Source organism: Talpa occidentalis, unplaced genomic scaffold (genome assembly GCF_014898055.3).
Source record: "Talpa occidentalis isolate TD23 unplaced genomic scaffold, MPIMG_talOcc4v2.1 talOcc4.8, whole genome shotgun sequence".
NCBI classification, from domain to species: domain Eukaryota; kingdom Metazoa; phylum Chordata; class Mammalia; order Eulipotyphla; family Talpidae; genus Talpa; species Talpa occidentalis.
This window is the reverse complement of record NW_023605194.1, coordinates 26,767,170-26,785,897: the sequence shown is the minus strand read 5'-3', so window position 1 is coordinate 26,785,897 and position 18,728 is coordinate 26,767,170. Positions and strand designations below refer to the sequence as shown.

The 18,728-nt window shown below is 37.4% G+C and overlaps 1 protein-coding gene across 1 annotated transcript in view; it reads left to right on the top strand.

The window, feature by feature from the left end:
- Positions 1–16,548, top strand: part of BTAF1 (B-TFIID TATA-box binding protein associated factor 1) — an 80,940-nt gene extending 64,392 nt beyond the window's left edge. Inside the window, exons 25-38 of the mRNA XM_037497556.1 lie at positions 216–364; positions 2,280–2,432; positions 2,932–3,053; positions 3,144–3,311; positions 4,323–4,400; positions 4,536–4,665; positions 6,263–6,404; positions 6,490–6,620; positions 8,176–8,301; positions 11,176–11,328; positions 12,109–12,320; positions 13,190–13,349; positions 13,796–13,966; positions 15,069–16,548. Of these exons, the coding sequence (XP_037353453.1) occupies positions 216–364; positions 2,280–2,432; positions 2,932–3,053; positions 3,144–3,311; positions 4,323–4,400; positions 4,536–4,665; positions 6,263–6,404; positions 6,490–6,620; positions 8,176–8,301; positions 11,176–11,328; positions 12,109–12,320; positions 13,190–13,349; positions 13,796–13,966; positions 15,069–15,212 (2,039 nt within the window). The 3' untranslated portion in view covers positions 15,213–16,548. The remainder of the gene's footprint in view (positions 1–215; positions 365–2,279; positions 2,433–2,931; positions 3,054–3,143; positions 3,312–4,322; positions 4,401–4,535; positions 4,666–6,262; positions 6,405–6,489; positions 6,621–8,175; positions 8,302–11,175; positions 11,329–12,108; positions 12,321–13,189; positions 13,350–13,795; positions 13,967–15,068) is intronic.
- The last annotated feature ends 2,180 nt before the right edge of the window (positions 16,549–18,728 follow it).

Here is an 18,728-nt window from a genome sequence, read left to right as displayed (position 1 = left end):
GCGCTCAACCGCTGTGCCACCGGGAAGGCCCAATGTTACAAAGGAGCAACAGTGTGCACATGCTGTTTTAACTGAATTGTCATAGACTTTGAGGAACTTTACCCTCTTAGAGTAGAGATGAGAGGATGAGGAACAATTTTAACAATATTGGTGTATCTCTTTGCAAAAATGTCTACCTTAGAACCATTTAGAAATTTCCTTAATAATTGACTCAGGTGTAATGGAACAACTGGATGTTGGTATTGTCCCATATATTGTCCTTTTAGTTGTGCCTGTGTTGGGAAGAATGAGTGATCAAACGGACAGTGTCAGATTCATGGCAACACAGTGCTTTGCAACACTAATTAGACTCATGCCACTTGAGGTAAGTTGAAGATACTTGGTTTATATACTTGGTTTTCTGTAACCATGTCTACAATAATTGTGACCCTTTTTAAAGAACATGTCAGATTGGGAAAAAAAGGACAATGTTGTTTTGAATATATTTACCTTATAAGCACTAAGAATTGTATACTTAATGGATATTTCATTGATACTATCCAGAAAGAGAATTGTTCCTAAGTAACCCTGATGATCTAGGTAATCCCAGAATCCAGGTAAAGATTTCATGAAAGGTAAACTGTGCTAAAGTTTTCATGAAAGGTAAATTTGAGAGTGGTAAAGTAATTGAAAGTGTAAAAAGCAAATGAATTCTCCGTGAGACTATTAAGAAAGCAGACTACCAGGCCAAACTTGGAAGATTTTGGAGTAAATTTATGGGGGAGAAATAATATGTGAATCCAATGAAGAAAACAGAAGTAGCTTGAAGCAAGGGAAGAACCAGAATCCCACTACCAAGCTGCTTAAAATATATATATATATAATTTTTAAAAAAGATTTATTTTTATACAAGAGCTGGGGTACAGGCCAGAGGCACAGGAGGGTGAGAGGATTCACAAGAGGCAGAGCAGGGAGCAGTACAGGCAGACAACAGAAATATACTGCTGAGGGGAGTAGCGGGTGAGATGGGAGAAGTCTGCTGTGCCTTGTGGGATTCGTGCCAGCTGGCCAGCCGGGATCAAACCCGCACCGCAGAGGCTGCGGATAGCTTCACAGCGCGGTGCTCAACCCATTGCGCCACTGGGGAGACCTGTTTTATACATTTTTTACATCATTTTTCACTCATAGAAGGAATTTAGAAAACCTAAATAAGGGACCAGGAAAAAAACTAATTATAATAAAGTAGATTAGTTTTTGTTTGTTTTTTTTTTTAAAGATTTATTTAGTTATTTATACAAGCACTGGGTATAGTCAGAAGCGCAGGAGGGTGAGAGAACTCACCAGAGCCAGAGCAGGGAGCAGAGCAGGCAGACTGACGAAGTACACTGCTGAGGGGAGCAGCGGGCGGCAGGAGAGGTCTGCGCGCCATGTGGGACCCTCGCCCGGAGGCCGGGGATTGAACCGGCGCTGCAGAGGCTGCGGGCAGCCTCGCAACCCAGTGCTCAACCGCTGCGCCTCTGGGAGGCCTATTTTATACATTTTTTACATCATTTTTCACTCATAGAAGGAATTTAGAAAACCTAAATAAGAGACCAGGAAAAAAACTAATTATAATAAAGTAGATTAGTTCTTAAACAACCTCACTGCTACTTTTCTGAAACAAACTACTTTAATATGCATCATGAATGATTTATGTGTACTTCACATTAAAGATGTCCATTCAAGAGTTGAGATTTGATAGTCTTTTTTTTTTTCACTCCTTCCAGGACATTCTTAGATGAAACCAGCTTGTAAGAATACTAGGAATACTGTGAGGAATACAGTGACTACTGGTACATTTGTTGCTGAGTCATGAGCAGTTTTGCCCACCATTACTGTTACATTAGTGCAAATGTCAACACAGTGAAAAGGAAACAATATCTTTTATTATGTAATAGCTTTCACTTCAAGGACTCTTTGAAAAGTTTTGGGAATCCTGAGGAATCTGCAGACCACATTATACCTTAAAGAATCATAATACAAAAATTGAGAAATTCTTGTAATAGCATATTATTATCCAACTGTATTTGCCTCTTTATCAAGTAATGCATGGTGTGGGGAAACATAAGTTGTAGCTGTGGTCTTTAAACCTCAAATCTCATTATTTTTAATACTAGTCACATTCTTTAAACTATTTGCCTCCCAATATTTAAACTACAATATTTAAATGTTTTTCTGCATTTATATTTTGGTAAGACTTGAAATTGTTTCATAATCTGCAAGTTATGAGTAGTTTTAAACACTTTAAAAAATCATTTTAGGCAGGCATTCCAGATCCTCCAAATATGTCAGAAGAATTAATTCAGTTGAAAGCCAAGGAACGACACTTCTTGGAGCAATTGTTAGATGGGAAAAAATTAGAGAATTACAAAATTCCAGTACCAATCAATGCTGAGCTCAGAAAATATCAGCAGGTAAAGTTTTATATTTACCTTGTAAATATAGTGACCATTCCTTTCAGATATACCTTATTTCACATTTTTTTGTTTTGTGTCTTATACCCATTTAACTCTTTTGCCTGTAAAAATACAGCTTTTTGTTCTGTCCATATATGTTTTTTAGAAGAAAAGCTTTTTTTTTTTTTTTTAAAGATTTATTTATGCATACAAGAGCCGGGGTACAGACCAGAGGTGGAGGAGGTTGGGGGGAGGTGAGAGGATTCACCAGAGACAGAGTGGGGAACAGAACAGGCAGATTGAAGTACACTGCTGAGGGGAGCAGCGGGCGAGTCAGGAGAGGTCTGCTGTGCCCTGGGGGCTGCTCCCTGGCCGCCTGGGCATTGAACTCATGCTGCAGAGGCTGTGGATTGCTTCATAGTGTGGTGCTTAACCCCTTGCGCCACCAGGGAGGCCCTAGAGGAAAAACTTTTTAATCTGTTCACATTTATAATTTTTCTTTCTCCCAACCTTTCAGGATGGTGTGAACTGGTTAGCATTTCTTAATAAGTATAAACTTCATGGAATTCTGTGTGATGACATGGGTTTAGGAAAAACTTTACAGTCCATCTGCATTCTAGCAGGAGATCATTGTCACAGGTAATTTTAGATGTTATCTTAAAAGAAGGAAGGCATCCAGATGTTGAGAAAGCAAGCAGGGTAATTTATTGTTTTTTTGCTATTGCAAAGGGCCCAGGAATATGCAAGATCGAAATTGGCAGAATGTATGCCACTTCCTTCATTGGTGGTTTGTCCACCAACATTAACTGGTCATTGGGTGGATGAAGTAGGTAAATTTTGTTCCAGAGAATATCTCAATCCATTACATTATACTGGACCTCCTACTGAAAGAATAAGGTAAGAACTATACAACAAAAAACTTTTAACCTTTCATTTTAAGTAGTGCGAAAAGAGTAAAATGTATTAAAAACAAATTCTAGGTAGCATTTTTGGTTATAAGACATAGAAACTTATTCAACTTATTTAAGACAGGTGAGTACATTTACATAATCAGTGAGACTCATCAAAATTCATATTCTTTTACCAATTAATTGGGCTTTCTAAGTATGGAATCTAGAAGGTTATCAGGAACCAAAGCCACTTTCTTGGGGAGCCTTGTGATCATCACGTCTCCTAGGTGCTTCTGTTATATTTTCATTGTTTATCTAAAACCTCTCCCAACTTCCTCTTCCCTAAGAGTGCTTTTGATCCACAGTGACTGCTGTGGCTACTCTGAGACCATCAAACACTGTTCTTGTAGCTTTACCCTCTGCACCATGGGATTGCTTCCTGGCTGGCTGGGTATCGAACTCATGCTGCACAGGCTGCAGATAGCGTCACAGTGCTGTGCTTAATCCCTTGCACCACCAGGGAGGCCCCTCTATTGTATATTTTCACTTGCCTTTCATGATATGATTACTATATTGTCTCCTATTTGCAGATAAGAATCCAAAAACATGGGGCCTGGGTCCAAGGCCATTCAGTTAATTAAATGGGATTAGTGAGGAACTGAACACAGACAATGCACAAGCTTGCACTCTTAAATAATTTACTGTAGTTTTTGTTAGAATTCATTCATTTACAGGTATATAAAATTCAAACTAGCTTAAGCAAACAGTTTATTAATTCACTAAATTGATAATTTCACCAATGAGTTCTTGCTTCAGGAATGATAGTTTGCGCTTCCTTCTCATATGCAACTTGTTCTGTTGGTATCTACTACATTTCAATTGGTGGACAAGATGACCATGATCCCCAGAAGGGAATGTTGAGTTAGTAGGACAGATTAAAAGCACCTTTACAAGGTGGTAGCTATAGTTAAACTTTGCTGATTCCCCTTTTCCTAATCTTATTTATTTTAAAACACAGGTTACAGCATCAAGTAAAAAGACACAATCTGATTGTGGCTTCATATGATGTTGTAAGGAACGACATAGATTTCTTTAGGTGAGAATTAAAATTTGTTTCTTTAGAAAAAGTATTAAATTTGAATAGATTTTGTGTTTTACTGATTCAAGATTTTTCATATAGCTCCTGACATTCTGTAGAAGAAGCTAAAATTTTCCATTTCTTCTCCCCTAGAAATATTAAATTTAATTACTGTATTCTTGATGAAGGCCACGTCATCAAAAATGGGAAAACAAAATTGTCAAAAGCAGTAAAACAGTTGACTGCTAATTACAGGATTATTCTGTCTGGAACACCAATCCAGGTAATTATTTACTGTTTTTCCTTTTTTAAAAAAAAAAACTTTCACCATGTGGAAAGGCTTGAAGTCTTTGCATTTGGCAGTGAATTAAAGAAGGGATTTTGTTTTTTCATTTCTAGGGGTGATAATTTCTCAGTAATTATCTTACTTTTAGAATTATAAATTTAGTATGCAACAGTATCTGAGCAAAGCAAGTTTTAAGTCATATTTCAAATATATTTTAGGCTACAGATATAGAAATCTATCCAACATCTGGGGGACATTAGTCAGACTATTCCACACTGGCTGTTCTCCCTCCAGAGTATTACAGCCCAGTCTGACTTAGCACTGAAAGAAATCGACAGCTGATTCAAAGGCAAATCATATAGTAGAGGTGTGGATATCTAGGGTGAGGAAGCAATTGTAAGGAAGAGTTTCCAGAAACTTATCTTGGAAAAGGAGCTGGGTGAGTATGTAGATGTCTTCAGATATTCTCCAGAGATTCTGTTATTTTCCAGAGGAATTGTTTTGCAAATGTTAACACCCAGCTTAGATATCCAACCTTATAGGTAGAAAGCCTCTATCTCCAGTTAGTGGGAGGGTAAATAGCAAGTGACCTCTAAGATTCATTGTGAAAAAGAAAATTGGTGGTTCTTTATGAATATATGAATATATTTTTCATTTAAATGTAGTTTTGCTATAGACTATTGTTTTAATAACCACAATAGATAACTTAATTACAAGTATTTCCAACTATAATAGAAGCATTTAAAAGGGAAGAATACTCTTTAGTCTTACCAAGATTTTTTTGCCTTCTATTTAAACTTATATGGAAATTTCACAGTATTTTAAATAAGTCATTGCTTTCACAGCAAAAGTTATGGGAGGGGGTTGTTCTTGTTTTGTTTTTTTTCTGAAAGGCCCTCTTTCTTTCCTCCTTCCCCACATCATCAATTTACTCTGAAGTTGGAAGGTGGGTTTTTGCATTGAAGAACAAGGGGACAGAGCTTAAGTGGGATTAGAAGGGTGTCCATACTGGGAGAACAGCCCAGCATGGTAACCAGAGCCTGAGGAGGGCTTCTGAGAAGGCTGAGATAAAGACCAGGGGTGCTACCTTAGGATCCATACATTGGCAAAGTGTCCAAAATGAAAAAAGTGCTGATTTTTTTTTCTCATGAAACTTCAACAGTAAAATTGGAAAGAAGCTATACCTACGCCTTGTGACCCATGAATTCTTGGTGGACTTGAACTATCACCAAATTCTTACAGGTTTTCCTTTATCGAATAAATGGTGCTATGGGCCAAATTCCTTAAAACATGCTGTTTGTCATATTCATCTTTCTGCTCTTCTGTTTATTATTGGATAGATGCTACCAGTAGGGCACAAATTCTGTGGATCAGGCTTATTCTGGTGGAGGAGACTTGGAAATTTCCCCCCAAAAGAGTATTTTCTCCAAGGAAAGCTGAAGTAAAATACAGACTTATACCGTAAACCTAAAAATGTGGTGATAATATGTCACCTATGTCATCATAATGGGCTTTTGTTAATTTTTAACTTTTTAAGAATAAGGAAATCATTCCAGTATACGAAAGATAACTGGTATTCTCTTCTTAAATTCAGAACAACGTTTTGGAACTGTGGTCATTGTTTGATTTCCTCATGCCAGGATTTTTGGGGACTGAACGCCAGTTTGCTGCTCGATATGGTAAACCAATATTAGCAAGTAGGGATGCTCGGAGCTCCAGTCGAGAACAGGAAGCAGGTATGAAAGAGGTGTAATTCTATACCCTGTGCAAGTGAATATATTTTACTCAGAACTTTTTGAAAGCCATTTTCTTTATTAACAGGTGTTCTTGCAATGGATGCATTGCACCGCCAAGTCCTGCCATTTCTTTTAAGAAGAATGAAAGAAGATGTTTTGCAGGATCTTCCTCCTAAAATTATTCAAGACTATTATTGTAATCTTAGTCCTCTCCAGGTTAGGAATCTCATGATAATGATCGTGTTTGTTGGTGGTATGATAAAGTAGAATGCTTTATATAAGCCACAGAAATACCGAATACAGGGGATTAGCCTTTGGCTTTATCACTCCAGTCTACTTTCTGCTTCCCTTAGATTTTAGAAATACTCTTTTTCATACACATGTAGATAAGGCCTAAATGAATCTCTTTGGACATGTGCATTTTTAACATAGCATTAAAACAGAATCTATTATCATACTTGCTTTCTTACATGTCTGCATAATTGAGAAAGTCAGAAGGTTAAATTGGTGGGGTATATAAGCCAGTGTTTATAAAGACCAAAAATATGGCTATTAATGTTATATCCTCACAACAGCTTTATAGGTATTATTAATCCCCATTTTTGCCAAAAAGGAAAGTTTAGAAGAAAAGTTAATTTGCTCAAGGTTATATAGCTACTATCTATGAGGGCTGAATTTCAAACTTTGGGAAATAGGACCTTATCCCTCTTGGATTAGCTATAAATGTTTGAAGTAATTTTTGGCTTCTGCAGTTCTTATTTTACACATAGATAATATCAAAGGGATTTATTTTGTGCCTTTTGTTGAGTAGTACTTTTTTGTATGGGGAAACTGTCCCTTAGTAGGACAGGGCCTATGATCAAAATTTTCTGTTTGAATATTTATTTTATGCTCTAATTAGTATGCATCAATCTTTTTCATTATCAAGAGTTGATTCACTATCACCAAATGAATAAAAGATAGACACATCCAAAAACTTAGCTTTTCCCTCTAGTGTGTAGATAAGATATTAGTATTTACCTTCACAACATGAGTTTAGTGGCGGGACACTAATTTAGATGCGAGAGCTCTATGATCATTTATTTACCTTATCTCTCTGGGCTTCTATTCCTCATTTGTAAAAGTGGAATTAATATTTCTTGAAAGGATGATTTTAGGAGTAATGCAATAATGACTTTCACAAGTAAGTGGAATAAAGAAAAGGCGTCATATGGAAAAAACCTTAGGTCGCTATAACTGTTACACTGTCAGCCAGCATAAGGCTCACTGCTGGAGGGGGAGTGGAGAGGAAAATAACATCCTACTTGGGTTAGCATTTTTCCTTTCACATTGTTTTAGAACCTAGAAGGCAGAACCCAGACCCAAGGTAATGCTTGCTAGGAGTCGTCTTTTAGTCCACAGTGGTGTTCTTTTAAATCTTTTTTTCTTTTTAAATAAATCAATAGGGTATTGTCCACATTGCTTCACTTAAGATTTTTCTCATTTATTTGTAAGGGTTTATTTAGGTTCTCTTTCATCAGTAATATTTATCTTCTAGTACAGAGAAGAAAAATTAATAAGACTGTTTGGTTGCTTAGTATTTTAACAGCCCTACTTTCTGTTTTCTAAATGTAATTTTACTGAAATACAGTACATAATCTAATCAATAGTGAGGTACAAGTATCAGAATTTATTTTCTTTAAAGAGACTGATTTAAATTACTGCTCTTTTTGTGCTTTACTGGTTTTGTTTTAATATACACTTAACTGCTTTGGTGGGGGCAATTTTATAGGTTCAGCTCTATGAAGATTTTGCTAAGTCTCGTGCCAAGTGTGATGTTGATGAAACAGTTTCTTCTGCTGCACTTTCTGAAGAAACTGAAAAACCAAAGCTTAAAGCAACAGGCCATGTCTTCCAGGTATAGATTATAGTCCACTTTTTTAAATGTTTTTGAAGAATGTTCTTCAGTGTAACAATTTTTATATGGACCATGGAAATATGGGTTTATTTAAATTTTTTTCAATAGTATCTATACATTTGTGAAAACAGGTAAAGTACCAGTGTGTTTTTATATTCATAATAAGTATTAATGAGTAATTTAATATTAGATACACAGAATGCAGTATGTATATATTAAAAAATGGTTGTAGGATTGAGAACTTTTTGCTTTCCATTCAAAAACTATTGAAACACCTACCATAAGATAGTAATTTTTCAGACTGGGGTTAAAGTAGTAAACAAAGCAGACCACTTTTCTTGTAGAGATGTAAAATATTTAAAAAGAAATAAGATAGGAGTGATATAATATAGGAGTCAGAAGTAGAGGGCCATGTGGGACCCTCGCTGGTGGCCAGGGATCAAACTAGTGCTGCAGAGGCTGTGGGCAGCTTCGCAGCCCAGTGCTCAACCGCTGCGCCACCATGGGAGGCCCTATAGCGTGACTATAATCACGCTTAAATAGCGTGATCAGGGGTGACCTCACAAGAAGGTGATATTCGAGAAGTGCTCTGAAGGAGGATTGTGCTGTGCAAGTATGGGGTCTAGGGGAGGGGAATCAATCCATAAAAAGTACAGAACTTTTGAGACTGATGATGATGCCTGTGCTTGAGGGACTAACAAATGAAAAAGATGGGAGGTGTCAATTTTTTCTTTCCTTTCGGAAAATAATTTCACCATAGAAAACCTAACTTCCTTGCCACCAATTAAATACTTTTTCTTTTCCTTTTTTAAAGATTTATGCATAAAAGAACTGGAGTGTAGGCCAGAGGTGCAGGGTTGCGGGGGTGGTGAGAGGATTCACCAGAGACAGAGACAGGTTGGGGAGCAGAATAGGCAGGTCTACTGAAATACATTGCTGAGGGGAGCAGCAGGAAAGACAGGAGAGGTTCGCTGAGCCATGTGGGTCAGCTCCCTGGCTGGGGATCGAACTTGTGCTTCAGTGGCTGCTGGCCGATAGCTTCATAGTGCTGACGCTTAACCCCTTGCACCACTAGGGAGGCCCCATCAATTACTTTTTCATTTTTTTTATTTTTTTAAAGATTTATTATTTATACAAGCACTGGGTACAGTCAGAAGCGTGGGAGGCTGAGAGAATTCACCAGAGCCAGAGTGGGGAACAGAACAGGCAGACTGATGAAAAAAATACACTGCTGAGGGGGCAGCAGGAGAGGTCTGTCATGCCATGTGGGACCCTCGCCAGCGGCCAGGGATCAAACAGCACTGCAGAGGCTGCGGGCAGCTTTGCAGCCCAGTGCTCAACCAGTGCGCCATCAGGGGAGGCCCTACTTTTTCATTTTTAAAGAAAGAGGGAGAGGGCCTAACATAGTGGTACAGCGGTTGAGCACTGGGTTGTGAAGCTGCCCGCAGCCTCTGCAGCACCGGTTCGATCCCCGGCTGCTCCCCGGCCACTGGAGGAGGGTCCCGCATGGCGTGCAGACCTCTCCTGCCTCCCGCTGCTCCCCTCAGCAGTGTACTTCTGCCTGCTCTGCTCCCCGCTCTGGCTCTGGTGAATTCTCTCACCTTCCCGTGCTACTGACTGTACCCAGTGCTTGTATAAATAAATACATAAATCTTTAAAAAAAATAAGAAAGAGGGAGAGGGGCCTCCCTGGTGGCGCAAGGGGTTAAGCACCACACTATGAAGCAAACCACAGCCTCTGCAGCACGAGTTTGATCCCCGGCCGACAAGGGAGCAATCCACATGGCAAAGCAGACCTCTCCTGTCTCACCCGCTGCTCCCCTCAGCACTGTTTTTCAGTCAGTCTGTCTGTTCTGCTCCCCGCTGTCTCTGGTGATTCCTCTCACCTCCCATGTCTCTGACCTGTATATACCCCAGCTCTTGTATGCATAAATAAATCTTTAAAAAAAAAAAGAATACGGGAGGGTCTCCCTCATGGGGCGGGGGTTAAGGCGCAACCTATGATGTTATCCGCAGCCACTGCAGCACGAGTTCGATCCCTGGCCAGGGAGATACCCACATGGCGCAGCAGACCTCTCCTGACTCACCAGCTGTTCCCCTCAGTGTATTTCAGTCTGCCTGTTATGTTCCCCACTCTGTCTCTGGTGAATCCTCGCAACACCATCCCCCAACACCTCTGGCATGTACTCCAGTTCTTGTATGAATAAATAAATCTCTTTTCTTTTTAAAGGGAAACAATGGTTGTACCTCTCCCACAGTTTCTATCATAGTGCTCAGCAGTCTTTTGGCCTTTTCTAGTGGAACTTACTAATACAAATCTATGTTCAATGTAAGACCCAAATCATATGCCAAGTGGAAAGAAAAAGACCCTGTAAAATTCTGATTCTCAAACACAACCACTTGAAATAATCATTTAGCTCTACCACTGCATCAGATTATATAAATTGGAGAGAGAGGCAGATTCATAAGGTCCTCTAGACATTTTTATACCCCTGAAGTTTGACAAACCCCTCTGTAGGAAATGCCTGATTCTAGAAGCATCAGTAAATATTGTCTGGCACTTTGTGTGGAAAGAGTTATAGGAGCTAAAGGATAGGGCACTTTTTTGCCAGGAGAAGTTCATTATCTAGTGGGCAGACAGACATAAACAGAACAATTTATACAAGTTACAAATACTCCCATAAAAATATATACAAACTGCACCAGGAAGGAAGAAATCACAAATGAGATATTTCAACTGGTTCTTGAAGAAGTAAGTATGAGTAGTAAGAATTGCATTCTGGACAAATGGAGTAGAATAGGAAAAGAGATCAAGATACAAAACAATTGTGGCATATGAAGTAGACTCATGTATACTTTCTTTTCCTCCTTAAAGGCATTACAGTACTTACGTAAGCTGTGCAACCATCCAGCATTAGTCTTAACACCTCAACATCCAGAGTTCAAGAGTACTACTGAAAAACTGGCAGTTCAGAATTCTTCTCTTCGTGATATTCAACATGCCCCCAAACTCTCAGCTTTGAAACAAGTAAGTTGGTCTTTTAGGCGTTACATGTATGTTACCCATTGCCAATGTGTACATTAGGTAAATATACTTTTCAAAAAGGTTACTGATAGGGCCTCCCTGGTGTCGCAGCAGTTGAGCGCTGGGCTGTGAAGCTGCCCGCAGCCTCTGCAGCACCGGTTTGATCCCGGCTGCTGGTGAGTGTCCCACATGGCGCACAGACCTCTCCTGCCGCCCGCTGCTCCCCTCAGCAGTGTACTTCGTCACTCTGCCTGTTCTGTTCCCTGCTCTGGCTCTGGTGAATTCTCTCACCCTCCACGCTTCTGACTGTAACCAGTGCTTGTATAAATAAGTCTATCTTTAAAAAAAAAAAGTTACTGATAATTGTAATTTTTTTAGTTTTTAAATAACTTTTTAAAAAATTGTGGTTAAAATATATATAGCATAAAATATTCCATTTTAACAATTTTTAAGTGTACAATTTTGTGGGATCAGTAACACTACCAGTGTTATATAATCACCACTATTTACAAAAATTTTCTTCATTCAAACAGAGCTCTGTATTCACTAAGCAGTAACTTCCCATTCTCCTTTCCTCCAATCCCTGGAATTCAGGAGATCTAGGAAGATGCTTTTGGCTCTCTTTTTTGTAATTTTGATTTTGCCAAATTCGGCTTTTTCATTTTCTTCACTATAGATGACAGGTACATTTAACCTTTTCTCACCATGAAGAGAAATATTTGTCACAGTGAAATCGGTTACCCACTTTTACTGAGCACCTTTTAACTATTTTTTTCCCCCAAGTTGCTCTTGGACTGCGGTTTGGGAAATGGCAGCACTTCAGAGAGCGGCACAGAGTCTGTGGTGGCCCAGCACCGGATACTAATCTTCTGTCAGCTTAAAAGCATGCTTGATATAGTAGAACATGACCTTCTCAAACCTCACTTGCCCTCTGTCACTTATTTGAGATTAGATGGCAGCATACCTCCTGGTCAGAGGCATTCCATTGTTTCACGGTAAGTGGGTTGCAGAACTCTCATAAATCAAGTGATAGTCCATGTATTATTACTTACATAGAAGTTTGCCTCATGAGATATTTAGCTATCTGCAGATTTTTTTTATTATATGATTAATCTAACAAATCCCTTTTAAAATACAGATCTACAGAAATATAATTGAAGAGTTTGCTGACTTCAGGAGTGAGCATTAATAAGTAGCCCTAAGAGATTGTTAGGCAAAATAAATTAGAACCCATGAAAGGACTTCTGAGGCAGACATACCTAGGTTTGACTCCTGACTACTAATTAGGCTTTGTTCTGTTTATCCATCCATGCAGCCTGAGTCTCTCAGATAATAGCCTTGTAGCATTATTGTAATAATTAAGTAACAATGCATTCATAGTGAGAAAATATTAAATAGTAGCTTGGTAGCTGCTGTTATTACTGTTGGCTACAATGTTAGTTTTTCTTTACTTTAGAAGCTACTAGATGTCCTTTGTCAGTATCTTTTAGGACTAGTACAACAGTGGCAACCCTCAACCTCTGCCTTCCTTGAAAGATCTAACCTGTTCTGCACTCTCCTGTCTCCACACTTTAAAGGTTTTGTCTCAATTACAATTAGTGTTTACATTTTTTGCAGCTAGTCTTTATAATAATCTAAAATATAACTCAGTTGGACTTATTTTTATGAAATTCCGACATGTCCTAGAATACGTATTATTTTTCTACTATTGAAGATGTGATATGTATTAGTTTCCTCTCATGTGGTCACAGAAATGTCCGTATCATGGGTGTTTAAAGAAATATTCTTACTTGGATTGTTCAAGACTAGTTTGTTTTAGATGCCATAGAAATGTACTAATTTTATTCTAATCTTATGTTTTTAGGTTTAACAATGATCCATCTATAGATGTTCTTTTACTTACAACTCACGTTGGTGGCCTGGGGCTTAACTTAACAGGCGCTGACACAGTAGTGTTTGTGGAACATGACTGGAATCCCATGCGTGATCTACAAGCCATGGATCGGGCCCATCGCATTGGGCAGGTAAAAAAAAAAAAAAAATAAATCACGTGTTAATCTGTGTACTGGGAAAAATACCTCTCCCAAAAGATAAGCCTTGGTTCAAGTTCTTAGTCTGATGTTAAAAAGTGTCATGACCTTATGCAAGTCACTTAATTCTCTGGCACCACTTCCTCATGCATTAAATAAGGTGCTCAGGGAAATAAAATCTGGGCATAATAGAGTTAGAAACCCACAAAAGGACATCAAAGGCAGGCAGACCCAGGTTTGACTCCTGACTAAACTATTTAGGCAGCATTCTCTTGCACCTGTTTATTCCTAAGATGCTGTGATTCCTTGCAAATTTTAGCTCTTGCTACCAGATAAAGAAAAGCCCAATCCTAACTAGATAGTAAGTAGTTCAGTACCTATTATAAGTATATGTAAGTCCCTTGACTTGGTAAACCTCAAAACTCCTTTTTCTCATTTAGAAACGTGTAGTTAATGTATACCGATTGATAACCAGAGGAACACTGGAAGAGAAAATAATGGGCTTGCAGAAATTCAAGATGAACATAGCAAATACTGTTATTAGCCAAGAGAATTCTAGTTTACAAAGTATGGGGACAGATCAACTTCTGGATCTTTTTACTCTTGATAAGGTAAGAACTTACACAGTGTGCTCTATCTTTAAGCAGTTCATAGACTTTCTGGTGAAGACATTGACTTTGGTGTCAACTAAACCCTTTGAGGGAATTTTGGATGTCCAGGTAAAATTTTAAAATGCTGGGAAATGTGTGATGGCTGTCTCTAGTATCCTGCCTCAAGATTTCATTTCTTAGTCGAGTCAGCTAAATGTGGATCTGTGTTTCTGGCTCTACCTATTATCTGGTTACCTTATACAAAATAATTTGTCTGAGCATCGACAACCATAGGCTAACAATGCCTACATGGTTGTGAAGATAAAAATATATAAGTTCTTAGAGTACTGACTCTCAGTAAATTGTGGATAATATCAAGTAACAATCCATAATCAAAAGGATGTGCCAGCTGGGAAATATTGCTTAATCTTGTAATTGATTTAAAGGCATGCATTGGTTCAGAAAATGAATTGCATGCACAGTAGCTATCAATCATGGTGAGAATGACCTTATAATTATCTAACTAACAGAAAGGCAATGTTTAAATCTGACAGAATGTAATTCCAAGGAGTACTATGTGTTAAGCCACATTTTCTAAGTCCCCAAGAGATTGCCAGAATAGAAGGTTCTTCAGTCATGCCATTTAAGGTTGAAAGAACAACATAAACATGAATTGCTATCAAACAGCTTTTATTATTATGGGTGACCTACAGTTAATACATCCCCCTGAGCCCACTTGTGAAGAACTATTACCATGAAAGAGCTCATTGAGGCAACTGGCAAATTTGAATAAAAAGTATAGTCTACTTAGCTTCTAATAAAGGGACTCTCCAACTTATAAAATCTGATTTTAACCATTGTTTATACAAAGCCAATGAAACAATTAAAAATGAGTTCTTTGTAAGGTTCCTATGATTTTGAAATTCTTCCCAAATAAAAAGCTTAAACTGACAAAGCTACTAGAGCTGTGGGAAAACAAAACAGACTCTTGAATGAGATCATGAACTTCCCCGTCACTGAAGGTGTTCATTCTGTTGAGTAAGTGCAGTTTTAGAAACCTAAGTGTGATATTTAAAAGGGAAAATATAATTTCTAAAGTTATTTTTCTGCAAATTTTCTTAAGGATGGTAAAGCTGAAAAAGCTGACACCTCTACTTCTGGAAAAGCAAGTATGAAATCAATTCTTGAAAACCTGAGTGATCTGTGGGATCAAGAGCAATATGATTCAGAATACAGCCTGGAAAATTTTATGCATTCTCTCAAGTAACTATCAAATATTGTAAATGTAATTGCTGCTAGTTCATTTACATTTCTGCTGATATTCAGCAAATTTCAAAGTTTATGGTGAACTTTTAGCTCAATGTGTAAATAGATCTGAAGAATATTCAGCATAACGCTGGTTCTTGTTTCACTGGGGGAACAAGTTATTCTCAAATATTTGCACTGTATTAAATTTAAATATTAATGTGAAATGATTTAAATTTTACATGCTGAATAGCTGCAGAGCAGAGGAACCAAACCAGGTCTACATGTGCTACCACGAGGTGTTCTCACTGGGAACGAGCCTCCTGTCTCTAAATGGTCGCTTTGTACAGCATAATATCCATGAGTGCTTTAGTGTTCATGTACATTTTTTTCCTTTTAAATAGAACTTGTTTTTATAAATGATTTAAAAATAGGGCTTTTTTTTCTATAAAAGCCTTAATGAGCCATAATTTGAATAATGACTACAATATTGGTCAATCTTAGACAATGAACTGAACCAGGCCGTTGGTGGAAATCTTTATATATTAATGCAGATGCATAGTGTTTTCCAAATCTTTAACATCATTTTGTCAACTTTTAATATATCAAATTCAGGTAATGGTCTATTTAAGGCTATGTAACATCCTATTAAGAGGGTGTTTTTTTAATTTATCTAATGGCTAAGATATAGCCAGATTCAGAGAACATATGTACTCAATAGGTTTCAATCATATATAATATATTTTTTGTAACTATGAACTTATACAGTTTTCCTGACGTAGATTTTACACTGTTTAGAATTCTAAAACCTATGGTGAAAAGACTGTTTATTGTAGTGATGCATGAACGAGGCATAAAAGGGAAGCAAACATCCATAAATACACATATCTATATGCACAGATGTTACCTATCCTGCATCCGAAAAGGTGCTTGGTACTAAAATCATGTAGTTATACTGAGCAGCAATAATAACTGGCATGAAAGTGATTAACTAGTGTTAGAAAGTGAGCTCAATGGTGAGGGTGGGTCTATGTATATAGGTATGCAAGTACCTGTATGTATATAATTTTATAAATTTCACATAAATTAATACATGCCTGTGTGCATATATGTATGAGATACATTTGTATATACATGTACAGGTAATAAACATCCCCAAGTTTTGTGACTGGCCATACACATAGGCATCGGTTTAAAAAACCATCAGACCTCAGCTGTAAAATAATTTTTTGTTTAAAATCACTTATACTGTTCTGCAGCATTTAGACATGGACATGTCATGTTTCAGTAGCTTTGACAACCAAACTGTAACATTAAACCTAGCATTCCACAGAGAATAAATAAGACTGAAACTGTAACATATGCAACTGCGTGTTATTTGTAAGAAATTATCACTAGAAAATGTTAAAATTATTATTTCTAGTACAAAGGTTCTAAAAATGTTTGATACTCTATGCTCAAATTGTAGAAGATCAAAAGGAAACTCAGCTATATATAATCAGCTGTATATAACGCTGGGTAGCTGAGCCAGTATTCCTGAGTTGAATTATTTTAATTATTTATTTGCTATTTCTGTAAGCGAGCTACTTAACACCAGCTCAGAGTAATTAATACATTGTTTAATCCCTGCTATTATTAAAGCAATGGGAGGGGGACGAAGCATTCACCCCGTAAAAGTTTACTCAAACTGTGTATGTGTTAGTAAAATTTTTCTGGAAGCATAGACAGGGAAATGCTAACAGTGCTTTGTCCCTCTTTACCCAATCAGAAGCAGTGGAAGATAGTGTGACTACATCTAAAAAGTAGTCTTTGAGTTACGAAAATTAAATCACACATTCCAGCTTCCCAAATAAAGTTCTTAGGTAAGAACTAAGTATTCTCAATTAAGTGACCCATTTCGAGTCATGTAATATAGTTTAGGAATAATGGAGACATAGGGAAAATTGAACAGAGTAGGGAATGGTATTAAAGATATAGTAAATGGTGATATTAATTATATATTAAAGATGTTAATTTTGTGAGATGTGGTAGTTGTTTTAAAATGTGTGCATGTGGGAAATAAAGCATGTGAGAATGTTGGTAATATTTTAAACTGTGGGTAATGGGCTCATGGATATCCATTGTACTGTTTACCCTCTTGTGTGTATTTATTATAGAAAATTTCAAATGGCTAAATTCATTTAGAGATTATCAGAATCATCAAGTGTTTTCTGTAGGAAAAATCTTTAGTGCTTAAGCCTTAATACTAAAATTTGAGGTTCTGGGTATCATTTTTGTTATGTATCTGGCCACAAACATATCTCCAACAAATGTTTTATTCTTTCAAAGTGCTGCTTATTATAATGGTAACAAGAGTAAAAGTCTCTGATTAAGCCAGTATAGCTTTACTCCTTGAGATGAGGGATATATAAGCATATGCAAAAGCAAATACTCCAGTAAAGCTACTTAGAGACAAAGGTGAGGAGAATCACAAAAGCAAAATAGAAATCATAGAAAAGTAACAAGCATTTTGTCACACATCTGTTCCAAATATTTAATCTCAATATAATCTACCTCCTGGTTAAAGACAGATCTCCATTTCCTAGAATACACAGTGGTAGCAGTGAAATCTAAAGTGAAACTGATTTCAAGAACATCTGTTTCACCCAGGTCCAGAGTACTCACTGTGAAACCCTAAAGTAAAACTTGATTTGTGCCAGCTAATAGAACATGTTTGCTGGTCACACTGGCCATCATCTCTAAGAAGATTTTTAAGTTTCCTCAAGAAAGGGTTCCTGCCAGTCTCTGACAAATTCCCTTAAACCAGTAAAGTTCTATTCAAGAATATATAGGCTAAGAACCTGATGTCTTGTAGGATCAAGAGACTTGGTTTTAGGCCCACAGAAGAATATGGAGCTGTAACTTAATTCCTGCCAGAGTTCCTATGCTCACAGAACCAGTACGTACTGGCTATAAAGTCAGCAGAGAAATTGGAATCCCAGGACTGGACCCACAGGTAGGTTTAAGGTCTGGGTTTATGCTGAAAGCACAAATCAAGAAAATAAGCAAACCACTCTGGGACATCATAGAAACAAACACAAAACTGCCCTCTGGGGACAGTTTCAGATAGAATCCCTCCTCTAGGACCCTAAGATTAAAGTTAAGATTAATACACGTGTTCACACAAAATCTACAGGGGACAATCAGCTCCCAAAAGGGAAAAATAAGCGTGTGCAAATAGAGAAATAGGTTCTCTAAAAACTACAATCTAGAAATAATATGATTAAGTTAATTAGGATAAGGAAGATTAGGCATATTTGAAAAAGCCAATAAATGAAAATGTGACTGGAATTGAAAACTTGATGGTAATCAATGCAGATCAGACACAGTTGAAGAGAACTTGTAAACCTGTATCCTACAGTAGGATACAGAACTGGATAGAAAATATGAAAGAAAAGGCAAAAATCATAGATGGAATGAGAGTGTCTCATATACACTTAAAGGAAAAGGGAGATCATGTGAGAGACAACCAAGTCTCTAAGGAAGCCAAATGTGCTTA